General features: G+C 41.8%; 3 protein-coding genes across 6 annotated transcripts; all 3 read left to right on the top strand.

The window, feature by feature from the left end:
• The first annotated feature begins 1,247 nt into the window (after window positions 1–1,247).
• Window positions 1,248–8,117, top strand: rnf14 (ring finger protein 14). 2 transcript variants are annotated; one of them, XR_009207182.1, is made up of 8 exons: window positions 1,248–1,342; window positions 3,508–3,668; window positions 3,764–3,894; window positions 4,154–4,675; window positions 4,928–5,156; window positions 5,357–5,582; window positions 6,093–6,223; window positions 7,617–8,117. XR_009207182.1 is itself a non-coding variant. In XM_058414706.1 (8 exons), the coding sequence occupies exons 2-8, from the start codon at window positions 3,518–3,520 to the stop codon at window positions 7,666–7,668; spliced, it is 1,389 nt and encodes a 462-aa protein (XP_058270689.1). In that variant the 5' UTR covers window positions 1,248–1,342; window positions 3,508–3,517; the 3' UTR covers window positions 7,669–8,114. The 2 variants fall into 2 exon arrangements, 1 of the variants encoding a protein (XP_058270689.1); XM_058414706.1 differs by having other exon boundaries at window positions 5,357–5,529; window positions 7,617–8,114.
• Window positions 8,118–8,574: 457 nt separating this feature from the next.
• Window positions 8,575–11,639, top strand: endou2 (endonuclease, polyU-specific 2). The gene is made up of 7 exons (XM_058415939.1): window positions 8,575–9,047; window positions 9,122–9,258; window positions 9,783–9,888; window positions 9,986–10,107; window positions 10,345–10,457; window positions 10,551–10,704; window positions 11,320–11,639. Exons 2-7 carry the CDS (start codon window positions 9,157–9,159, stop codon window positions 11,572–11,574), a joined length of 852 nt encoding a protein of 283 aa, XP_058271922.1. The 5' UTR covers window positions 8,575–9,047; window positions 9,122–9,156; the 3' UTR covers window positions 11,575–11,639.
• Window positions 11,640–12,237: 598 nt separating this feature from the next.
• Window positions 12,238–18,470, top strand: ndfip1l (Nedd4 family interacting protein 1, like). Of its 3 annotated transcripts, none has more exons than XM_058416252.1 (9): window positions 12,238–12,415; window positions 14,068–14,155; window positions 14,462–14,592; window positions 15,223–15,270; window positions 16,235–16,322; window positions 16,917–17,041; window positions 17,153–17,219; window positions 17,468–17,593; window positions 17,683–18,470. In XM_058416252.1, exons 1-8 carry the CDS (start codon window positions 12,386–12,388, stop codon window positions 17,569–17,571), a joined length of 681 nt encoding a protein of 226 aa, XP_058272235.1. In that variant the 5' UTR covers window positions 12,238–12,385; the 3' UTR covers window positions 17,572–17,593; window positions 17,683–18,470. The 3 variants fall into 3 exon arrangements, with proteins under 3 accessions (XP_058272235.1, XP_058272234.1, XP_058272236.1); XM_058416251.1 differs by having other exon boundaries at window positions 12,240–12,415; window positions 17,680–18,470; XM_058416253.1 differs by lacking the exon at window positions 15,223–15,270 and having other exon boundaries at window positions 12,244–12,415; window positions 17,680–18,470.
• The last annotated feature ends 6,814 nt before the right edge of the window (window positions 18,471–25,284 follow it).

Here is a 25,284-nt window from a genome sequence, read left to right on the forward strand (position 1 = left end):
ATTAAAATCAGAATTATTTCAAGTGTACCTTAATCACTGTTGATTAAATGTTTTTTGTTTTTTTTCCTTTTAAGAAAATGAATTTAAAGACATATACATATGCTCAAGACACATTCATTCTCTTCTCTTTAAGCTTGGAACCATGAACCACATCTTCATGGATCTGACTTTATGCACAGGGACATGCAGGAACAGGTTCGAGCAGGTTCTTAGTTCCAGTGAACGGGAGCTGCAACACTTCAGCACACAGAGATGTTCTGTACAACTGTGTGGTTTAATCTTTGTGGTAAGTGGCGATTTAGTGAAGAACCACATATGGGTGTGATGGTCCACAAACCTTTCCCCTCCTATAGGGTATATGTTGCATGTTCATTAAATGGCAGAGAAACTAAGATAATATGTATTGTAATTAAGGCAATTTTGAATCTTTTGGGCAGCATGGTGGCTTAGTGGTTAGCACTGTTGCCTCAGGAAAGCTGAGCTTGAAGTTAGGGATTTGGACAAGAAGGTCCTGGGTTCAAATCCCATTGTCTCACCACAAGAAGGTCCTGGGTTCGAACAGGCAGGGGCCTTTCTGTGTGGAGTTTGCATGTTCTCCCTATGTGGGTTTCCTCCCACAGTCTGAAAACATGTACATTAGGTTGATTGGTAATTCTAAATTGCCCATAGGAGTGAGTGGTTGTGTGGCCCTGTGATGGACTGGTGACCTGTCCAGGGTGTACCCCTGCCTTTCGCCCAATGTGTGCTGGGATAGAATCCAGCAGATCCCCCGTGACCTTAATTAGGAATAAAGCTGGTATAGAAAATGGAGGAATGATTATCTTCTTTTTTCAGGACTAAAACATGCTATAATTGAAATGGATATTAATTGGTTAGTTTGTATTAATTAATTATTATTGTTGTAATCAAACAATAAAAGGATTAGAGACTGTCCACTTCATGAAGCTTGGTAAGGGCGAGATAAAATTCTCTTCTAAACTCCGCAGTCACAAGGAGTAAATGATCCTTACAAATATTTATTTTAATGAAAAATGTTGTATTTGATATTATTGTGGGAAAAAACTTTAAGTGAATAAATAAATAATGTCCAATAAGGTTTGCAGCGATACAGCACCAACCTATACTAGAAAAAACTTCTGCTTAGTTTATCTATACCTCCGGTTTTACTATTTAACTGCATCGGGATTGGTTAACAGGCAACCCCAACAGAGGGTGTGATTGGACAAACGGTGCCTACGTTTGTACTCGGGGGCGGGACTTAGCTAGAATGTGGGATACATTGTATGACATCATGAAGTAGTGCTGCTCCTGGTCTTATTTATTTATTGTTCTACTCTGTTAGGTAAGTTAGTCATTAACTTACCTATTTACTAATGTTTATTATTCAACTTAGTCCGGACTGGGAATGTTGTCCTTAAAGCAGTTGCTGTGGATGTTAAGTGACAGCTAGTTCGCTAGCAGCCGCTAAACTCCTCGGAACGTCGTCAGGTCAGGTTTAGCTAGCTGTTAGCTCTGATAACGAGTGAACTCGGGTTAGACATGATTAGATTAGACATGGTCCGGTGGTTACTTCGAAATTTCACTAGTTTTTATTTGATTCCTGTAAAACTGATAAAGGCAAATGAGTTGCAGTTTGAGAGCCTCAGCTGTGAGATCTCACCTGAGTGAAGGGATTGATTCTGCGCATGCGCGCTGCACATTTCCTCGTTCAGTTTTGTCGTGTCTCTGCATCTTTTTCTGATAATCAGAACTTGTCAGAGCCTCAAAAGGAAAGTGTTTGTGAGAAGACCCTTTTAAGCACATAAGTGAAAGTTTATTCGACAATCAGACAAACGTTGTGTAAAGCAGAGCAACGACGAGCAAGTTTACAATAAGGATGAGATCTCCATTATAGCACAGGATTCCATACAACACTGCAGGAAGAACACAGCAGTGCTTACAGACTCTACCATATAGATTACGATACGATTACGATACAGTGCAACACACCACTTTGTGTCATATGGTATTAATGAGTAAGATTACGTGAGAGTAAGATGTTCAGGTTAAAAACCTGCACTGGCTTTGATTGCCAAAGGTTTTGGGACACCCCTCCAAATCATTAAATTCAGATGTTGTTTTTCAGGGGTTGGGCTTAGCCCCTTAGTTCCAGTTAAAGGAACTCTTAATGCTTCATCATACCAAGACATTTTGGACAATTTCATGCTCCCAACATTGTGGGAACAGTTTAGAGATGGCCCCTTCCTGTTCCAACATGAGCCCACACCAGTGCACAAAGCAAGGTCCATAAAGACATGGATGAGTGAGTTTGGTGTGGAGGAACTTTACAGAGTCCTGACCTTAACCTGATGGAACACCTTTGGGATGAATTAGAGCGGAGACTGCAAGACAGACCTTCTCAGTGTCTGACCTCACAAATCCGCTTCTAGAGAGGAATGGTCAAAAATTCCTATAAACATACTCCTAAACCTTGTGGAAAGCCTTCCTAGAACAGTTGAAGCTGTTATAGCAGCAAAGGGCGGGCCAACTCCATATTAAATTCATGTCCATATGAAGGCAGACATACCGGTTTTGGCCTGGCTCACAGTCTCCGCACTAATTCATCCCAGAGGTGTTCTGTCGGGTTGAGGTCAGGACACCTTGCTTTGTGCACTGGTGTGCATTCATGTTGGAACAGGAAGGGGCCATCCCCAAACTGTTTGCACAAAGTTGGATTAAGAATTCATTAAGAATTCCTTTCACTCGAACTAAGGGGCCAAGCCCAACACCTGAATTCAATGATTTGGAGGGGTGTCCCAACACTTTTGGCAATGTAGTGTATAAATCTGCCTTGCAGTAAGATGGTTTAATAATAATAATAATAATAATAATAATATAGGACCAATCATTAGAATGGGAATGTGAGTGAAAAAGAGCAAGAGACATGCTTCTGTTAGCAGTTTAATGAAACCTCCTGGTCATCATAAACATCATAATATTTTTTTAGTCGAGTGGTTCGGAAGGGTAGGTTATATAATCTGAAGCATTTCTCTGGCAAAAAGAATTCCTTTGGGATTAATAAAGTGTGTGTGTTGTGTTTTCCTGTTTAAACAAGCAAGTTGTTTAATATTTTCTTTTCATGTCAGTAATAAACGTGTTAAGACCAGTCTTTATATTATACTGATGCTCAGGCTTTTGCTTTTCACCCGATGTTTAACACACCCAGACTGGATTGTTGTGTCACATTGTTATGTCAGTTAATCATCCAAAACGAGTGAAATTCAGCTTTTCAAACCCACTTGACAGATGGATTTGATAACTGTGTGCTCCTGTTTCGCCCAAAAAACTTTCCACGCTGAGTGAATGATTGGCTAGTGAGAATCCTGGAGCACAGAAAGCATGAACTATCACATTCTTGCACAGCATTTAGCTTTTCTTATTCCTTATTCTCAAGTGAGTGAAACATATCTTCACAGTTCAGTGTAGATCAATGTGTTCAAACGAGCATCCGATCTTCTGTTTAATCAGGAATGTTCAAATGTCTGTGGATCAGGAAGCACAGGACGATGAACTGCTGGCTCTAGCGAGTATTTACGACGAAGAAGAGTTTCGCCGAGCCGAGTCGGGCCGAGAAGGAGAGATCCATCTGTGTCTGGAGCTTCCCCCTGACTTCAAGTTGCTGGTCAGCGGTGAGGCGATGTTAGAGTCACGTGTTAGTGTTTAAACCAGGCCCTGGTTTCTCCTCCCTCTTCTCACCTGAGTTTGTGTGAATTTGCATGAACAGGCGAGACATGTGTGGAGTACCAGGTGTCGTTTCTGCCTCCTCTGGTTTTGAGTTTCGAGCTGCCCGTCAATTATCCTTCCTCATCAGCACCGGTGTTTACACTAAGCTCCAAATGGATCTCTAGACTCCAGGTGAGGAAACTGTGTGTCATGATTGTGGCTTTTCTCTTTTTGTATGGCACTTTTAACAACAGACATTTTCACGAAGCAGCTTTATAGTAATAAATTTATTTCAGTTGGATTTATATTTCTTAAAAAAGAAGGAAATAAAATTAAGTGGGGGGGACCAACTCTCTCTCTGCTGTTTTTACAGCAGGCATGTGTGTGTAAATGATTAATATCAATTATAAATTCTTCACCTTTCCTTTTCTCAACCTTCTCTGTTTATCAGCTGACGTCTCTGTGTAGGCGTCTGGATGAGTTATGGGAGGAGTATAAGGGGAGCGTGGTGCTCTTCACCTGGATCCAGTTCCTCAAGGAGGAGGCTTTGGTCTTCCTGGGTCTGCAGTCTCCTCTGGAAATCTTCATCAATAGCAGCAAGCACTCTCAGCTGGAACGCGGCAGAACTGACGGAGCTGCCAAGCGAGTCGAAAGCGCCGGTGCAGAGAAGAAGTCGTCGTCAGAGCTGGACCCTCGCGCTGTCCTGGAGGCCGAGCCGCATGCTGACCTGCTGCGTCAGCTCCTGGACTTTGACGAGGCTCAGCGGCAGAAGGTCTTCGACAGCAAGGTGTTCTGCTGTGGGATCTGCTTTTCTGAGAAGCTGGGCTCCGGCTGTGTGCTGTTTAAAGAGTGTCAGCATGTTTACTGCAGGGCCTGCATCAAGGAGTTCTTCCAGATCCAGATCCGAGACGGCAAAGTACAGTGCCTTACGTGTCCAGAGCCGAAGTGTACCTCCGTAGCCACACCTTCTCAGGTATCCTCTTTCACCTGTGCATTGTGGAGCTCGGTCATGTGGTGCCCAGAGATTTTTCCCAGGATGAATCAGAGGGAATGCAGGTTAATCTAAGAGAATAAATTCTGTTGATTTTGCTGTGGTTTTGGTTAAACGTTCCATTCTGTCTACAGCTGAAATAAAGCGAAGTGAGATTTTTATGGTATTTTGTAGCCTGTAAGCTGTGGAGATGGTGATGGATCAGATGGTGACGTGATTGTGCTTCATTAACAGGTGAAACTGCTGGTTGGAGAGGATGAGTTTGCACGCTATGACCGCTTGCTGCTACAGAACAGTCTGGATCTGATGGCGGACATTGTGTACTGCCCCCGCACTTCCTGTTGCATGGCTGTGATGCTGGAGCCCAACGCCACAATGGGCCTGTGTCCATCCTGCCGCTACGCCTTCTGCACGCTGTGCAAGCGTGCCTACCACGGCCTCTCACATTGCCCACCCACCGTCCGTAAGCCACTGTTATTGATCTACATAATAAGAGTACAGCTGCTAGAATAACAATACAGACTAATGTCTAGCTGTATAAAGTGTGAATCTACAGCCATAATCACTCCTAAAAAGTATGTGCAAATATAGAGCAGAGAAGAATATTCATTCTTTAATGAATTGAAAAGAAAATATTGGAAAAAATATGTCCTTTGTCCATAGAGGAGCTCAGTAATCTGCAGGAAGAGTACCTGGCTGGCTCTGAGGAGGAGAAGAAGTTCTTAGAGCAGCGTTTTGGGAAGCAGGTGATCCAGCGTGCTATAGAAGAGTCCTTCAGTATGAAGTGGATGGAAGAGAACTCGAAAAACTGCCCTCGCTGTGGCTGCCACATTCAGGTCAGCTCCACTGATGGAACTTTACATACAAAGCAAAGTGCTAATCTATTCAGGTATGTAAACACACAAAGCCGAGTCTGTGTACTGCTGGTGCGGTAAAACAGTCATGTTAGAAAACGCAGCTCAGGGCAGATATTTTTAATGTGTTAAAATGAATAGTGAGGCTGAAAGAGTGCTGTGATGAGCATCACTAACATTCTGAGGCAGATGCAGGACCTCAGTAAAGATCAGTGAGGATGCAGGACATTCACACGGCAAAAAAGCGTACGACTCTTTTCATAAAAACGTCTGTTAATAACACGAGGAGATGAGTAGCGCTCTACTGTATCTGACATAGTGATGGATAAAGTGTGGAGTTAAATGTCCCTCCACGCTTCCGAGTCACTCTGGATCAGATTCTGTATAACGTGAGTGTGAATGAAGAGAGTTTATAGAGATTCAGTTCCTTAGGAATGAGATCAGAAGAGCTTCCTGCTTTGTACATCTCATCTGTTTATGATGTTTATTATAAGCTGAATGAAATTTAAAGATGTTTATCTCCTGTTTCTCTCTCGGCTCTGCAGAAGATACAAGGCTGCAACAAAATGACCTGCTCCTCCTGTCAGCAGTTCTTCTGCTGGGTCTGTCTGGCTCCACTGTCCCGAGTGAATCCCTACGGCCACTTCAACAATCCCAGCAGCCCCTGCTTCAACCTGTACGCCTCCTCCACCCTCACATAACCCTCCACTCTCACCTCCACACTCACCTCTACATTTACATACACTTCCACCCTCACCTCTACATTTACATACACTTCCACCCTCACATAACCCTCCACTCTCACCTCCACACTCACCTCTACATTTACATACACTTCCACCCTCACCTCCAAATTCATATACCCCTCCACCCTCACCCCTACCTCCACATTCAAATACCCTTCCACCCTCACCTCCACATTCATATACCCCTGCACCCTCACCCTCACCTCCACATTCACATACACCTCCACCCTCACCTCTACATTTACATACACTTCCACCCTCACCTCTACATTTACATACACTTCCACCCTCACCTCTACATTTACATACACTTCCACCCTCACCTCTACATTTACATACACTTCCACCCTCACCTCTACATTTACATACACTTCCACCCTCACCTCCAAATTCATATACCCCTCCACCCTCACCCCTACCTCCACATTCAAATACCCTTCCACCCTCACCTCCACATTCATATACCCCTCCACCCTCACCCCTACCTCCACATTCAAATACCCCTTCACCCTCACCTCCACATTCACATACCCTTCACCCCTACCTCCACATTCACATACCCTTCACCCCTACCTCCACATTCACATACCCTTCACCCCTACCTCCACATTCAAATACCCCTGCACCCTCACCCTCACCTCCACATTCACATACACCTCCACCCTCACCTCCACATTCACATACCCCTCCACCCTCACCTCCACATTCACATACCCCTCCACCCTCACCTCCACATTCACATACACCTCCACCCTCACCCCTACCTCCACATTCAAATACCCCTTCACCCTCACCCTCACCTCCACATTCACATACCCCTTCACCCTCACCTCCACATTCACATACCCCTTCACCCTCACCTCCACATTCACATACCCCTCCACCCTCACCTCCACATTCACATACACCTCCACATTCAAAAACCCCTTCACCCTCACCTCCACATACACCTCCACCCTCACCTCCACATTCAAATACCCCTTCACCCTCACCCTCACCTCCACATTCACATACCCCTTCACCCTCACCTCCACATTCTCATACACCTCCACCCTCACCTCCACATTCACATACCCCTCCGCACTTACCTCCACTTCCACCCTCAACTGCACTGTCAACTCTATCCGTCTCTTCCACCTTCACATACACCTCCACCCTCAGCTCCATGTCTACACTGAATATTTGTTTTATGTCCAGTGAAGCAGAGGCAAACATCACTTTTAGTTGTCCTGACTATAAAGAAAGAATAAAGTGTTCTTTATAGGAGTTTATTAGTGATATTTGGTGTCTTATCTTTTCAATTATTTTTTGTCCTTTTTCTAGATTGTTCCAGGGTGTAGAACATGAAGAAGAGGCTTGGAGTGATGAAGACTAGTGAAATGAGTTGAGTCCCACCACCTGGAATGCATTAAAACCTGCTCCCTGCTGTGTACATCAGGTTTTTTTATTCACTGTTTACAGGAATTTAATGGAAGATGATTCTGGTTAAGAGGATGAAAAAAAGCTAACAATCAAAATGGAGTTGGTTATTTGTTTAAAATGAAGCAGGCAGAGGCGATCCTGATGAGTTTTTAATTTACTGGCATTTCCTAAAACCGTTCTTCACATAACCTTCTCTGTGTGAATGTTCATTATGTTCTGGAGTCAGGTTCATAAATATTAAAGAACACTAAAGATATTATGGAATTTTCTTTTTCTGTTCAACATGTTCTCTATATTCTGTACAAGTATATATTTTTCTTTGAAACCATATATACTGTAGAGCTTTATTCCTGGTTGCCACAATAAACACACGTGTAGACCGTAATGAACTCTGACTTTGTTTTTAATTTATTTTTGTACAAATGAAATGATAGATTTGCTGCATGAATCACCGGTCAGCGATTTTCTCACTGTTTAACGTGCTCATTACCCCCAAAGCAGTGGCGTCTTCCTCAGAATCTGGCGGCTTTCTTTTCATGTTTTCATAATCTATTTAGAAATTGAATTGAATCGTGACTCCAGTCCCTCGAGTTTATTGTCACTGCCACAACCTTAAAGCACAATGAAGATGATTTTATGATTAATGATCTATTTTCTAAGATGACATCAACAGCATCTCAAATTTATATATATATATATATATATATATATATATATATATATATATATATATATTAATACACACACACACAAAGCTTATCAATGACATGAAATAATGGAACAGAGGTTCTTTTTAAATGATTTATGTTTATATAATTTAACGTCAGCCTGTGCCATTAAAATGAATAATTATGTTTTTAATGATGGGTTTAGAAGAAAGGTGTAAAGAATGGAAAAATGTATGTTATAATAAAGTCAACACGTTATTTATTGCTTAAGCACCTTCAAAGTTTTCCAGTAATGTCTGTTTTATTTCATAATTATGGAGTTATCAGGTTATTCATCCTTAGGTTATCACACTTGTCATTTCTCAAGCCTTTGGGTTCTCAGGGTCTTGGTAAAGGAATAACTCAGTAATGTTTAATTCATGATGTAAACTGAAACAAAAAGTGGTACAAAGACCCTCCGAGCTCATTGTAGTAGAACCGCAAGCTGCTTCTAATCCTTTTGGCTAGAGTTGCTGACATGTGCTCCCTCTCTCCAATGAGCTCGCTCTCTCTCTTTCTCTCTCTCTGCCTCGTGCTGTAGTACAACACAGCCCCTTCTGTCCAGTCCACACTACACACTCAGAACTGAATACACTCGGCTCTACGGTCTAACCTGTGTGTTGAGGTGAGTGACTTTTGTTTCAAGTGTTGATGACATAAAAAGCTGTCCTGATAAAGATTTGCTTGATTTTGGATCAGATACCCTGAGTGTCTGTGTATAGCCCTGTTTGAACATGATTGAACACAACTCGGACCTGACAGCTGTAGCGCATGAGCTGTGGGACAACGACATCCATCGCCTGAGACCCGGGACGGACTACCGCATAGCTCTGCAAGTAATAATAATAATAATAATAAAGGACTACTTTTTACAGTGTACTTTTTTAGTGTTTTTATAAAAAAAATGTGTCCCCAGGATCTCTAGATTTTGTGTTTCATTACTTTATACTGACTGATATATTTTTTTTTAAAGCCTTAGGACAGCTTGATTGTCCATAAACTGATAAAAAAAAATCTGACCACATATTCAAACCTGAAGATGTTCAGTCAATTTCAAGCGACTTTTATCGTCGCCGAGATTGTCTGTGTTTAATCTGAGATACATTAACTTCATTGATTGAATACATGACCATAAAAAAAGTCCTCTCACGTCGAAGAATTTCTGAAAATGTTCTACAGAAACATGATGGACAGAACTCCAGCGCTTTCTCTTGCAGCTCCAGGTTTTGAATAAACACATTTTTTCAGAATGTGCATATTATTTCTGTCTAACTGCAGCTCTGTCTGTCCTTGCAGCTGCACCAATAACAACAGGTTTATCCTTTCTAAAGTAACAGCTGGTTGACTGTGTCTCTTACAGAATAAAGTAGTTCACCTGTCAGACCTCAACGATGGGAAGGAAGCAGCTGGATCTCCTTTATTCATATATGTGGATGAAACCATTTTTAAAAAGGAAACATTCTTGGGTAAGAAAAGGAAACACAGAATGTAGATGTTTCCTAATAGTAATAGCAATATTCATAGTAATAAATCAGATATTGTGATATTACTCCTGTTTTTCAGCCTTCATTTCACTTCTGGACAATTATGAGAGCGATACAGGTGTACCAGAGGTCGTGACCCCGGAGGAGGAGGCGGAGAATCACAGGTTTTTGGACTCCATAATAAAGACTCCTGTAATGAAGGTAAGACCTGAGATCACCTAAATGACTAGAAATAAAAACTAGGTCATCATTCAGCAGTTAATGGAAACGCAGAGGTAAAGCATTACAGAGTGAATTTGGATTGGATTAGATTAGATTAGATCAGATTAGATTAGATTCAACTTTGTCATTGTGCAAAGTATATAAAAATGTACAAAGCCAATGAAAAGCAATTCGATTTTCGCACACCCTGAAATCCACAACAATTTCTCCACTCAGATTGTCCATAAGTATCTAGTAGAGAAGAAACTCTCTTCACCTGACACATCAGTGTTTAAGGAGCAGCTGCACCGCACCTGGTTCGAGCTCTACGCCAGGAAAGGGTCCAACAGGTACTGCTAAAACATCGAGGAGGAGGAGGAGTGTGGAAGTGCAGTTGAAAATTTTTCCAAAGATCTCTCTCTCTCTATCTCTCTCTCTCTCAGACCAGACTCTTCAGGGTTCGAGCATGTCTTCGTAGGTGAAACTAGAGGTGGACACACTGTTATTGGTTTCCACAACTGGATTCAGCTGTACTTGCAGGAGAAGCTCGGCCATATCGACTACAAAGGCTACAGTGTCGAAGGGAATTCTCCAGAAGTACGTTTCTGATACAGTAATAAAGGAGTGATTTTGAATTATAATCATCAGATGTGATAATAGGTCTAAAAGCACGTCCCTTAATCACATGTTTAACGAATTTATCTGTTTAACAGATAATCAGTACACGTGAAAATAATCCGAGTTAAACATATTGGTGTATTTTAAGCGTTGTAACAATGTTTTAAAATGTGATGAACATCATGAACATGTGCCGGACATGTGACACGATTAAAGTGACCTTTATATCTATATATCTGCTGGATACTTTTACAGAGCATGTGCTGCAACACCAACAGACCAAATATTTCTCTTATTAACAAAAGTGACAACAGAAACTAGCCTTCTATAAACGGTTAAAATGCTTGATGTTTTGGACATTAATCAGTAAAAGATTGCCAAGTGTTGTGGGGTCAGAGGAATAGAGCACTTCAGGACACTGTTGCTGTTCTAGTTGATGCAGGATCACACCACCGTGTTGTGAATTCTTTTCCTAGATCTACACACCACACTGTTTTTATTTCTTGAGCAAGTTATTTGATTTGGAACGTGGATGCAGTGGATCTGTACAGTGATTAGAACATGCTAATGTTTGGTGTTAAATGTGGTTTACAGCCTGACGAGAACAAACACATCTTAGCTCTTCAGTTTAGCTGGAAGAACGGGATCAAGCCCAAAGGCAGCATCTTCATCGGTGTGAGCCCGGAGTTTGAGTTTGCCCTGTACACCCTGTGCTTCATCACCTCTCCGAACGAGCGCGTCAGAGTGTCCTTCAGTGTTTATGACGTGGAGATTGTATGCCATCACTACAACCAGAAGCACATAGGAACAACGTACCCCGTCCTCATCAGATACCGGGATGCAGAGTGAGCAGGAAGCCCCTCTCGCTGTGGGTCACCACTACTGCTTTTATATTTTAACCTCTAATAAAAATAAAACCAATCATCTCTGCAGAATCATTTCTTTATATTCAGCATGTTTTCTTTTGATCTGAATTTGATTACATTGATGATAGAGAGAAAAAGTGCCCTGATTTGTTTTAGAAATGTCATGCTAGAGAGTATCGTTAGAGAGTATCATACAACACATGGCTAAAATAAATTGTTTATTAAAAGTGGAGAGATTAATTAATAATGCTGATATGTTGTAATGAAAAAGATTAGGGTCCATGCACCCACTGGAGCACTGATTCCCAACCTTGTGGAGTTGTAGAGAACCCACTGACCTGCACAATACAGTGTTCTCTCGCTACTGGAACACCAGATTCAACTCATTAGGGCTAATTAACATCCCTTTCTCAATTAAAATGTGTGAGTGTGTGATGCAGCAAGAAAGCCACTACAAGTAGAACATGGGGTTCTCCAGGACCAGAGTACCTGAGTACTCTACGCACCAGAGAATACATGAAGTAAGGGTTAGACAAGTAATTTTTCCAAGTCCAGTCTAGAACTGCTCATAATGACCAGCATTGTACGCATGCGCAGATCGGGCAGCGATTAAAAGCGGCATTGCACAACCATGGCCTCTGGGTGGTGCTAGTGTGTGTCTGACATCACCGGAAATGAAAACAGGCCAAGGGGCAGACGTGGGCAAGAAGAGAAACTTACATAATTCCACACAACGATTTGGTTAAATTGTCCATAGTTCAGCATTCCTCTGGATCTTCTCGAGGTTTGTGAGGATGGTGGAACCCAGTGGGAGATATCAGCAGGTGAGTGAACGCTGTTGTCACTCCATAGCTTAGCAAGCTGATTGTCCTAAATAGCACAATCATGTATTAATCTGTGTAGCAGAAATGTCTAACACCATGAAGAAAGTTTTGTTTTGGTGAAGTATTTTTTACTCTAGCTTGCTGTACTGGACGCAGGTTTAGTAAAAAGGCTTCTCTGGGACACGGTCACAGATCGCTAGCAGTGTTTCCCTGAGAGCCCGGTGATGCTTCGGTCCACCTTAAATCGCATTGTTTTGATCTGCTTTGCGTGGTCACCGTTTCAACATTTGCATCCGATCAGCGCTACATGTTTACCTCCATAAAACACATCAGCCACGATTTGACCTTCATAAACACACCACAAAGACACCCTGTGACATGGTCACTGTTTATATCGTGTGTTTGTAGTAAACAGCTAATTCTACCAGACTGAAGTTAGCTTTTTCTAATTCGGATTTTCCGGTCCACCTTTAAAGGTGCAGCAGTTCACTTCTCCGGCCTATAGATGGCGCTGGCGATCGATGCGATATAGTCACATTAAACTGCTGAAGTCTGACTGCAGCACGGAACCACGACCGGTTCGGTTCGGTAAAGGTTCTGATCCAGGCCAATAACTGAATGTAGATGTTCTAAAGAAAAATCGTTGTGTTGAGCGTAATGGACTGGTGAGGAAAAATAAAATGCTCTGTTATTCCACTAGGGGGCGAAAAAGAGCAACAAACCTAATTTTACTAGCAAGCTGAAAATGTAGTTTTATTTTTTTAATAATTAAAAAAATCTTTTTAACATTCATCAGCAGCATCCAGCAGATAATAGTTAATATATATATATATATTTTTTTTTAAATGGGGGAAATAAACAATTAAATGTTTAAAATAAAAACAGCAAACTGTCTTGTTGTCTAGAGGAGATGGATTTTTATTTTTTTTATTGTGTAATAACACTTCCAAAATTTACAGAATAATGCCTTAATTTTAAATAATATTTTCTCTTGTGAGTAAAGTATTTATTTAACTATTAAAAATGTCTTTCCAAAACAACTAATTAGATTTTTTTTCCTGTCGATTTTTAAACCAGTAAACAATTTTTTACACACTGCAGTTTTTTTTTTTGTACTGATTCCTGATATTTCTGGGAAATCCCTTCTGACTACTGTGTAATATTTTCTGTTCTAGCCTAATCAGTTTCTGTCGACTAGGCTGGAAACTGAAGTGTGTGTGCGTATGTGCGTGTGTGTGTGATGGAACAGCAGGAAGTCACATGACCGTGTGGTTCGGCAGAAGAACCGTGACAGCAGACTGGCTTTTTTTCCATGGCTTTAGTGTTACACTGCTGTCTCATCTGTTTAATAGGTTTTCATCATATTTAATAACGGATATATGAACAGTTGATATCAGACAAATTTCACTTCTAAGTATTGGAGTATTTTTGTTAATCGTTAAAGAAACTTGAACACTAAATGTGTTACTGTAAATGTAATTTGTCTTGTTCAGTCTTTTACACTCAGCTGCTCATATTCAGATTATTTCTTTGTAGCACTTCAAAATAAATTAAAATCAAGGTTTTCAAAAATCCTGCGCACCCAAAAGATGAGATTTTAGGAAAGTTGAATGATCCGAGAACCGAACACGAGTCTGTTTTCCTCTCTTCAGTTACCCAGTGATGAGGAAGCGGAGGCGGGGCCTCAGGTGAGTTCGGATGCTCCGCCCCCTTACAGCAGCATTGCAGCAGACAATGCAGGTAGGCTTCATTTACATAGAACACATTTCTCTTAATGTTAATGCATGATGTACAGTGAAGTCATTTTCATTTTCAAAATTCTAAAAAACCTTTTTTAAAACCCTTTTTTATTTCCAGTTTTAAATTTTCATTGTTGCTGTTTCACTGGAGATTTGGATTCACTGAACATCTGTTGCTTTTAGGTTTTCAGGTTGAATTTAGTGTATTTTATCCCGTATCGAAGGAAACTTCTAACTTGTGAATTCAGTGAGTTAAAAATATTAAAAGTTAAAACACACTCCGTTTTTTTCTTTTTACATTTTAAAGCATATTTTGATTATAAAGAAGACTCTGCGTTCCCCAAACCTCCATCGTACAACGTAGCCACATCGCTGCCGTCGTATGATGAGGCTGAGAGAAGCAAGGCGGAGACTTTTGTTCCTCTGGTGACCGGAAGAGTGAGTACCACACCTCTCCGCTCCAAAAACACGCCGAAATATACCGTTACCATGACTATGGCCGAGAGATATGTCGGGATCAGTTGTGTCCCAATATTTACAGGTTATACAGTAAATGGGTTTAGTAGCATCCTGTTTCTGTCTCTCGTCAGTCTGATATCTGCAGAGCTACCGGTTGGATGTTTGTAGGTTGTTTTTTATCCTGACAAAGTCACAGTAAGGTCTTTTAAAAATCACGTCGTTTTTCTTCAGCAGCTTCCTTACTGTGAGAAATCTACTTTAAAGATCCTCTCGACTTCTGCTGAGTCGACTTCCTATAAAATTGTAAAATTTTAAACGTTGTACAGGATTAAGCTTTCCCAAAGCAGCTTGGTTATGAATTTGGTTAAAATTGCAGTCTGGCTGTTTTTGTATTTTAGCTGATTGTGTAACTATATGATGAGTCTCATGTTGTAGAAATGCTCTTGGGCGCTGATGTTTTTGTCGTTTGCTTCACCCTCTCACTCTAACCTGTTTCTCTGAACAGTATCACTTACATGAACTTAATATTTTCTTATTATTTCTTTGAATCTTTCTTCCCCATTTTGCTCACACGTCTCTGTTTCTTTGCCACACTCTGCTCACGCACAGCACAGGGAACATCTGGACACTTTTGATGATGTAACTCGAGCACTGGAGGTACAGTAACAGTGTTAGTGTGTGGAGCTGTACCATCTTGGAGAGCTTTTATGGTATAAAGAGGAAGGGACTTTTAACCAGATGTGGTGATTTAACACATTTTACTCCTTCTGTCACAACATATCGCAGTATAAAAGCTTCTCCAAATAATGCAGGTTACTGCTCTCACCTGTACACCTGCTCATTCACACAGTTATTCAGTCAGCCAATCACGTGGCAGAATCTCTGTGATCTCAGGGGCTTTAAGTGTGGCATGGCGGTTAGTGTGAGTATTTCAGAACCTGCTGATCTCCTGCGACTTTCAGGGTCCGAGCCTTAGTTCTGTCGGACAGTTATAAAAACGTCACCTGGCCTTTATCCGATCTCCATCTGTCCAGTCTGAGTGGGTCCAACTCCACTGCAGACTCATGACTGACCGAGGAACCTGATGTTGTAGTCCATCCCCATGTAGGTTTGCCATGTGTGAGATGAAATGATCTTCTGTTCACGGTTGTTACTTTGTGTTTCCGTCTGCTAACCTGGTGCTCACTGGATACTTTTCGGGTTTTTTTGCACCAGTTTGTGTAAACTCTACAGACTGTAGTGTGTTAAGTTTCCAGGAGATCAGCAGCAGCAGCTGAAATCCTCAAACCAGCAATTGACTGTCAGTGAGATCTCTGAGATTTTCCCTTTTGATGTTTGATTCATTGAGCATTCATTTCCAAAAGGACTAAATTGAGTAAATCCGGCTTCAGATTTAAGTGACCTGTAAGGCACAGGGTTCTGCTTATAAAGTCTTTCTTTTGTTATCTGGAGTTTTTTTTTTGTTTCAACACGTCTGCAGTGTTTGTGTTTTGTGTGGAGTTTATATGCTCAAGCCATCAGGAGAGACCTGACTCCTGCCATGTTGTCATATATAGAGGACAAAAAGATGAATTTTTTTTTGTTGATAAACCTAACTCTAATGTCTAATGCTTTTATTCAGGATGAAGACTTTGTGGCCAGAGATGACTTTGAGGATGCAGACCAGCTGCGAATCGGCAACGATGGCATTTTCATGCTTACGTTTTTTAGTAAGTGTTCTGTTGTTACCCAAATGTTTTACGGCTCTTTACACATCCGGGTGAATTGTGCCATCTGTGGCCCAGCGTTCCTGGTATTAGACTCTGGATCCAGCATTCTATTAGACTCTGGATCCAGAGTTCCTGCTAGCAGACTCTGGATCCAGTGTTCCTGGTATTAGACTCTGGATCCAGCATTCTATTAGACTCTGGATCCAGAGTTCCTGCTAGCAGACTCTGGATCCAGTGTTCCTGGTATTAGACTCTGGATCCAGCATTCTATTAGACTCTGGATCCAGAGTTCCTGCTAGCAGACTCTGGATCCAGTGTTCCTGCGATTGGAATCTGGATCCAGAGTTCCTGCGATTGGACTCTGGGTCCAGCGTTCCTGCTAGCCGGCTCTGGGTCCAGCGTTCCTGCTAGCCGGCTCTGGGTCCAGCATGACTGAGCAGGAGAGAGAGAGCTCTAACTGGATAGAAATGAACGAACAGGACATGTTATGATTTAAAATTAGGATTTTAAGGGTTTATTATCCCTGAGTTGTTCAGTTCTTTAGCACACGATTCTAAAAGTGATGAGTGTTGCTTTATGTTTTTTTCTCCTCAGTGGCATTTCTGTTCAACTGGATCGGTTTCTTCCTGTCCTTCTGTCTGACCACGTCAGCAGCAGGTCGTTACGGTGCCATCTCCGGCTTCGGCTTGTCCCTCATTAAGTGGATCCTGATCGTGAGAGTATGTCCTTCTGCAGACATCATCATCATCATCATCATCATATCCAGATGATTTAAACATTTAGAAATCTGTCCTTTTAAAAACCTGTTTTGTGGTTTGTGTGATTTTTAGTTTTCTACATATTTCCCCGGCTACTTTGATGGTCAGTATTGGCTGTGGTGGGTGTTCCTGGTGCTTGGTGAGTTCACTGCTCTCCTGATCTGGTGTTTTGATGGTGCAGTAAATGAATTTTAGAGAATAAAGTCTGTCCCCCTAAATAAAGGCATTAAAAAGTGTGTAAATGTAGATGGAGTGACGTTTTCTGGATCTGTAGCTGTAACTTTAAATGCCTGTTATCATTAGCAAGTTGTTGAGGTACACAATGAACAGAACAGTAATACACTTGAGCGTAGTGCAGATGTGTTAATGAGTTTCCACGTGTTCCAGGTTTTCTGCTGTTCCTCAGAGGATTCATCAACTACGCCAAGATCCGCAAAATGGCCGACTCTTTCTCGACTCTCCCAAGAACCAGAGTCCTCTTTATCTATTAAAGCTTCATGTCCTTAAGCTTCTGTAGGTAACATCTTCACACGTAAATACTGAAGCATGCGATTCCCGATTCATGATTCGTGACGATTCTGATTTTTCTGTTCCTGCAGCAGCTTGGTGGAAATTTCCGGCCTCCAGAAAGGGACCACCTACAGAAAAAAGAAGACTGAAACACCCTCCATGCGTAATGCAGTAAAAGGAAGTCACTTGCTTATTTCAGGATGGTGATGAGGAGGGATTTATTTTTTTTTCTTGCTTTGATTAACGCCACTCGATGGATGGCGTGATACACTCTCGATGTTTGTAGCTGTAATCTTGTGGATGCTGAGCTCTCCGTCACTGTGCAGGAATCATTAGTGATTTTAAGGTTAACCGCTTTTTTGCATTCTTGGATTTGTAAATGCCATGTGATCATCTGCTGTGTAGCAACAGCATGCATTATGCCCTGATAGCCCATAGGGGGCAGTCTTGTTGTTTTCTTTTCTTTAGTTTTCATTTACTCTTTTTTTTTTTTTTTTTTTTTTTCTCCCTGTAATGACGTTGAACACAGAAGCAGCCAGTTGCAGTTGGTCACCAACCATTCACAAATATCTCTTCTTCCTTTTTGTGAATGGCAGTGTTAGATGAAATGAATTAAAAGTAGTACTTCTCTCTCTCTCTCTCTATTTTATTCGAGTTATGTGTGATGTGGTCAGGCAGTATGCTTTTATTGTCTGTGTATTTATTTTAAACATGGGAAGTCCCATAAAATAAAAGCTGGAGTGCAGTTATGGAGTGTTTTGTACGTGTTGTATGTCACACCATGTGGAATTGAACTATAACTCGAAATAAATATTTATCCCTTTATGTTTTGCCTATATTGTCATCCATCAAAGAAATAAAAACATCTCTTCAAAGCCCACTTGTAGCAAAGCTCCTGTTTTACGGGACATGTTCAGCCTTCTGTTCTGTTCTAATATGATAATCTTGGAGGAATGTTAAAGTCACAGTCTACGAGTCTCTGTTTGTCTGCACCAAAGCAAACCTTGTGTCCTGGCATTTCCATGGGACGGAGCCCCAGCCGTCTCGTTCCGTGCGATTATTTTTTCCTGGGTAATTGAGTCTTTCTTTGATTAGGTGAATACACCCCCATTCAGGACGCAGCCATGCTAGGGGTCTGTTTCATCTCCTGTGGTTTAATTGTGCATGTTTTTTTTTTTTCCCCCCTCTTCCCTTTTTGTTTTGCTCTGACTTGTCTGCTCTTGTTGCTGAAGGTATCATCCATGGAGCAGGAAGTGGCTCTCTTTTGTACTCTTTGTTTTCCCAACCAGTTTTGCGGACAGCTTTGGAATGCAGATGGATGCACACGTGTATAAGCCTGTAAACAGGACATTGCTATTAAAGTCTCTGCTTGTTGCAAACACTAAACAAAACGCGTGTTCGTATTTTAAGGCTGGATTTGGGACGGAGCCGTCAAGGCTACTGAATTCTGTACTACACGATTGTGATGTAGTGTTGATGAGTCACATGGCGATTGGCAACAAACTGCAATGTGCTTTAGTCTGGTCTCCTTACAGATGATTTCATTCTAAAGTTTGGTGTTGAACTGGAGTTTTCCCAAACCCAAGAAATGTAGGCAAGTAAATCAGTGACCATTAAAATGAGAGAAAAGTTCAGCAGGAAAGCAGGTAAAAGGCCTCACTTCCTCTGTGTCCTGGATTCAGTCTTCAGGTCCAGTTACTGCCTTTGTGGAGTCTTGTCTCGGTATTCTGGCTTCCTCTGTCTAAAATCATGCTGGTATGTGAACTGACAACTGGAAATTGCCCCTGTGTGTGTGTGTGTGTGTGTGTGTGTGTGTGTGTGTGTGTGTGAGCTGTATCATGCTGCCATCCCTTCCACTGTGTCCCTCCTTTGCCCTCAGCGTTCCCAGGAGAGGTTCTGATTCACTGTGAGCAGGATAAAGAGCTCACTACAGATGAGTGAAGGAAAAAAGATAAATGTAGATAGAAATCTTTAGTCACTTTTAATTCTACATTAAAAAAAAAACCCAGTGCAAATAATTTTATTGAAAATCTAATGTATTCACAAGAGGCCAGATGTTGTGTTTAGAAAGCGACCATATAAGTTCCCTAAAGATTTATAACATGCAGGGAAAATAATTATCTGTTGTCTCAAAAAATAGAAGAATAAAAGAATTTACAGTAAAAACATACATATTATGAATAAGGTTCAGATGTGTTCATGTTCACATGTTAAGATGATGAGAGATCTTCAACACGTCTGTATCGTACAGTTACACCACAGGTTACACTGTGATATTCAGCAGCATGTTTGCTGATATATATACAGGATGTCTGTTCCACTTTGTTATTCTGATCTCTGCTGCTCGAGATTTATTTTGGCAGAACTAAATCTGATCTTTGTTTTCTTTCTATTATGCAAGACCTTGTTTTCAACATTTCTCTCTGCATGTCATTCAAGTAAACGGACTCGTTTGACCTGATTCCTCAGCGGGGTACGGACTGGCCACGCGTTCAGGAATGGAAGCTGGAGAACCGTCTCTGTACTGCGACCTTCGAGCAGGCTGAAACTCACACACAACACGTTATTAATGCCTGTGAAGGTGTTATGGCTGACATCCGTCTGCAGCGTCTGCTTCACTGTGGAGTGCGTCACAGATTTTCTTTCTCAAGCTTGGACTCCTCCAAGCCGTGAGATCGGCAGCCGTCGCTTCCCTTCCAGTTGTCTTTCTGGGTTAAAGCAATTAACATTTAATAACGCCACACATACCCACAGCTCTTTAACCCCACAGAAACACACACTCACCACAAGCCAAAGAATTCTCCAGGCTCCTGACAGCCAATATTAAGAAAATCCAGACATTAGACTGAGTGTGATAAAGGAGGAGAGGATGGGGGAAGGTGAGATGTTATAGTGTGTGTGTATGTGTGTGTTTGACTCGAGGAAGTGGGGACTTTGGGTGACACTTCCATTCGCATGACTCATACAGCTTCTCTTTTTCCTTTCCCTGTCCTTGAACGTTTCCGTGTGTCTGTACTCAGGGGGGTTTGACGCTGACTCTTTGCTGATAAGGTCAGTTGAACGGTGGGAGGATTCTGGCTGGATGGTTACCTTGGTGAGGGCGGGCCGTATCCAGTGACGAGCGCCCGGTGACTCATCCTCAGAATGCTGTTGCGGCTGCTGATGATGGCAATGAGATGAAGGACACACAGAAACCAACGTTTTTACACTCAGTCCGTTCGTCTTTCATCCTGCTACTGCGCTGTGTCCCTCTTTCTTTGCTCTAATACTTAATTTTGTCTCATTGCCACCTTTAGTCCATCATTCGCACGACATTTTTGATCAGAGCCATGTGGTCTAGAGATGGAAGAGTGAATCAGATGTGCTGGTGTCAGAGTAGAAGAAAGGAATAATAGTAATAATAATAATAATAATAATAATAATAATAATAATAATAATAATAATAATATAAAGATTCTCATCTTAGTTCTTAGTTCATCTTTTCATGAATGGGTGATGAGCATCATGAATGGTGGTTAGTCTGGCTCAGGATTGGCTGTTGAGAGCTCACCACACACACACACACACACACACACACATCAGGCAGAGAGACGTCATGCTACGTTTCCGCAGTGCATCAAGGGAATCAGTCTGCCTCTGACTCATACTAGACAAAGAGAGAGAGAGAGAGAGAGAGAGAGAGAAGTGGGGGGGGATGGGAAGGATGGAGAGAGAAGAGGCCCTGGTTTTCATTCTAACCCCCCTCCCCCTTCCCCCTTCTCCATTTAGTGATGTAATACAGGTAACTTATTCGTCACGGCCCGCCCCCACTCTCTTGCTAACACCTCATTGGCTGACCAAACATATGAATGGACTACACTGTTCCCTATAGAAAATGAAAGAGGAAGGAGGAGGATGGGGGGATAGAGTGAAGAGAGAGAGAGAGAGAAAGCGAGAGAGAGAGGAAAAGAGAGAGGGAGTCTCTCCTTGGTGTGGGTCAGAGCTACGTCACTTGATCATTGAGGAAAAGCTACATCTATTGCTCCCCTGGCAGCTGATCTCACTCTAAGTCACACACGTAGGCAGTGTTTGTTTATCACTCTTGTGTGTATGTGTGTGTTGGTCCTTCCTTTCTCCCAGGGAAGAAGGGCTGCAACGGATAACAATGTGTGTGAACTGGTTTAGTCATGAATGAGCAAGTGGAGCTGAATAAGAAGCTCTATATGTGTCAGTATGGGGCTATGGGAAAAGTGCACACAAGATTCTGAGTCAAAATGATTAATACACCCGTTGTGTGTGTGTGAGAATACACAAGGATGAATTAATGTGGAATACTAAATTTGGTAATTAAATCATTGAGGATATTAGAGTCAGCAGGATGCAATGGTTATGTGTCCTCTGTGTGTGTGGGTGTGTGTCCTTCTGTGTACATGTGCATGAAGATGAGAACGTTTCCTCATGAATGAATTGCCGTTATTTGAGTTACGTGTCTGTAAGTACAGCGTGTGTGAGTGTGTGTGTGTGTGAGCACCGGTGTTAGGCTGGAGGAATGTGTTTGCGTGTGCAAACCCTGGCTAGCTCTGCCTTGATCCTGAATGACTCAGTGCTGCAGTACTTGGTGGGAGGAGCCAAGGTTCTATCCCCGGCTGCCAGCTCTGCTAAATGTTCTCACAAGTATGATCTCTCTCTTTCTCTCTCTCACACACACACACACACACACACACACACACACACACACACACACACACTACATCCTGCCACATCAATAGTGTGACCTATAATTAGCTGTCTGCACAGCTAATGCACAGAAGACTAGATATATGGCTGAGGGTCTCTACTGTGACTGGTTGTTGGATGAACATGCGCCTGAACCTTTTATCTGTGATTTTATGCGAACGGGTGAATACTGTCAGTGCTGTCAGTAAATATAATGCATGTATGTAATATTCATCTTTACATGCAAACTCAACATTTTCAGCAGGGTTTTTCAGACTCAGGTGTTGTACAGAAACGCTGTTGTCTCCAGGACGGCCAGTGACTCATCCTCCCCTTCCTCCACACGCCGTCTGTACCAGCTGCAGGATCACTGTTGTAATTCCGATCATGTGCTCTCGGCTTTTCTTCCCACCTCAGATTCCTGTTCGGCTTTTTCACGGTTGGGACTGGATGCTAGTGCGCACCAAGATTATATACAATTAATGCACAGTGTAGCTCACTGGTTAAGGTGCTGGATTACTACTCTGAAGGTTGTGAGCTCAAATCCCAGGACCACTGAACTGCTACTGTTGGGCCTTTTTGCAAGGTCCTTAACACTTAGTTGTATAAATGAGATAAATGTAAGTTGCCCTGGATAAGGATGTCTGCTAAATAATGTAAATGTATTCGACAAGGCATGTAGAATATGGAGTCAGTTGTGGCTTGTAGACAAACAGGAAATGAGAAGATGTATGCATGGTGGATTGGGCCATCTACTCCTTATAGATGCTTATGCTTAGTAGACATATAATCGCAATAACAGTGTCCAGTCTGCCACTATACTTTAGCTCTAACTAGCACTGAAGGTTATTTTTGAGTGTGTAAGAATAACATGGTGTGAAATTTCAGGTGTGAATCCCAGTGGAGAATTCCCCTCTCAAGACAGAGACATTGTAAGCAAACCTATAGATTCCGTTTTTCTGTCTTCTGCTGCAGTAGCATATGCTAACAGGAGACTGGGTGGTTTATCTTATCGTTCTTTACTGACTTGACCTGAGATTCTGCCCTGCACTCTAAACTCTTACAGCAGTCTCTAGTAGGTTCTTTGTAAAGCTGTTCTAAAAAGAGTTGCTAGTTGGTCTAATACGCAGTGACAGCTCATGGCAAAGGCCAAAATATTCTCATTGGAAGGCACAACCCTATTATATGAACAATTACACAGGGATGTCAGCTGCTGGCTAATGAGTTATGTCTGTTGGCACGAATAATCATAATCACTGTGACTCAAATTTTCATTGACTGCACTACAGTTTTGCACGTATGACCCAGAGATATGGATATGGTAAGGAAAACCCCATGAAATCGTAAGTATTCGATATTAATGTGCAGCAGATTCAGACAGAGCTGCCAGATAATTCTGGAATAATCCTTTGTTACTCCACTTCACTTGCGTAATTTTTTTAATGTGTATTTTTCAACCTGAATTATTTGCCTGAAAGCTCTTATTCATGTTGAGGTAAATTTCATGAATCTAATTCACTTAACTGGCTATTTTTTAACTAAACTAGCCTAATTTCTTTGCTAACACCAAATTAGACTAGCATCCAGTCCTGTAGCTAAAGTAATTAGCTAGGCACCAACTCAATTTCTGGCTATTGGTCCTATAGAGAATTAGTCACGTATCAGAGCAGCAAAGTTAAAGTGATGTTTCCAGGTAACTTACTTATTGACTTGTTTGTAACAGGACCCTCTGGCCTGTCAGTCTGCAGCTCGTCTGCTTTTATGACTGTCAGTGTGGGCTAGCAAGTAACCGAGGCAGCGCCGGTTCCTTCCATCAGCATGAGGTGTGGCATCCTGTGGAGGAAGCTGCAATTGCAGTGAAGGTGCAATTTGCAAACCATCTGGGAGATGCCTGCAGGGCTTCCTTTCTGGAATGTCCCCCTCCGGAGGGATGCAGGTGCTAGAGGCGGAGCAGGGGAATGAGGTAGTGGAGAAGAGAAACGAGTTTGAGGTTTTAGCTCCGCCTCTGCGGGTGGAAAACACCTGGGCAAGAGTTTTAGCAGGAGGAGGGCCTTTTGTTTCCTTTGACATTCTCTGAGCTTTTAGTGAGTTGTGGTGCACACTGACTAAAGGCTGGGCTTTAATTGGCAGTGCCCTCAGTATCAAGCAGAGGGATTATTATTGTTTCCTTGTGCTATGGAAAACAGTTGTAGGAAAAGAGGATAAAAAGTCTTTCCTACAGCTCCTCCTGATGCAAGGATTTAACAAATAGGAGAGTGTAAGTAGGATTTTTGGACTGACACGCTAAATGATTTTAGCCCTGATTCTCAGTCACTAAGTCATTGCAGAGCCACTTGCTGTGAGCTTGTGTAGAGTGAACGCTTCAGCGACGTGATTTTCAGCATTGTGTTGTAGCTAATTCCCTGTAATTTAGCCATCAATATAAGAAATCAGTGAAAAACAGACGTTTGTTATATTAGCTACATTTTATTTTAATATGTCCTATTATTATTATTATCAACAACAGTGTTCACACTGGTCATCATGTCACACTGTCTCCTGATGACAGATTACAAACGTGAAGGTTTGTTGGAAAAAGAAAGCTAGATACGCAGAGGGAAGTGATGTAATGACAAATGCACATATAACAAAGAATAAACTGATCAATTTAATTAAACATCTAAAGTCACATTAATTCACACCCTCCCAATGTTCAAGCCAAACCTATGCCATAAAAACAGCTGTTTCTTTCACTCCAGTTCTCTTTTTGGATCATCCACACCTTCACAATCAATCCTTTCTACAGCGTTTTCTCAAATCTCAAATTTCTTAATTTTCTTCTTCCTGAACCAGTTATATGAAGGCCAGCTCTTGTGTTAATTTTTGTGAGAAAGCAGGATTTCGCTTCTGTCCAGCAGAATGATAGTGTAGTGTGAGAACCTCGTCTCTGAGCGATTGTGTAGCTCGCATGCTGCTATGTCCATTAAACACCCGCTCACTACCAGGTGAAGAGGTACAGA

This window comes from Hemibagrus wyckioides, linkage group LG18 (assembly GCF_019097595.1).
Source record: "Hemibagrus wyckioides isolate EC202008001 linkage group LG18, SWU_Hwy_1.0, whole genome shotgun sequence".
Lineage (NCBI taxonomy): Eukaryota > Metazoa > Chordata > Actinopteri > Siluriformes > Bagridae > Hemibagrus > Hemibagrus wyckioides.

Coding starts and splice junctions, on each gene's coding strand:
- rnf14 (XM_058414706.1), top strand. CDS start 3,518: ATGTCTGTGGATCAGGAAGCACAGGACGATGAACTGCTGGCTCTAGCG. Junction 3,669..3,763: donor CTTCAAGTTGCTGGTCAGCG/GTGAGGCGATGT, acceptor TTGCATGAACAG/GCGAGACATGTGTGGAGTAC. Junction 3,895..4,153: donor AATGGATCTCTAGACTCCAG/GTGAGGAAACTG, acceptor TCTGTTTATCAG/CTGACGTCTCTGTGTAGGCG.
- endou2 (XM_058415939.1), top strand. CDS start 9,157: ATGATTGAACACAACTCGGACCTGACAGCTGTAGCGCATGAGCTGTGG. Junction 10,108..10,344: donor TAAAGACTCCTGTAATGAAG/GTAAGACCTGAG, acceptor TTCTCCACTCAG/ATTGTCCATAAGTATCTAGT. Junction 10,458..10,550: donor GCCAGGAAAGGGTCCAACAG/GTACTGCTAAAA, acceptor TCTCTCTCTCAG/ACCAGACTCTTCAGGGTTCG.
- ndfip1l (XM_058416252.1), top strand. CDS start 12,386: ATGGTGGAACCCAGTGGGAGATATCAGCAG. Junction 15,271..16,234: donor ATGTAACTCGAGCACTGGAG/GTACAGTAACAG, acceptor GCTTTTATTCAG/GATGAAGACTTTGTGGCCAG. Junction 17,220..17,467: donor GTGGGTGTTCCTGGTGCTTG/GTGAGTTCACTG, acceptor CACGTGTTCCAG/GTTTTCTGCTGTTCCTCAGA.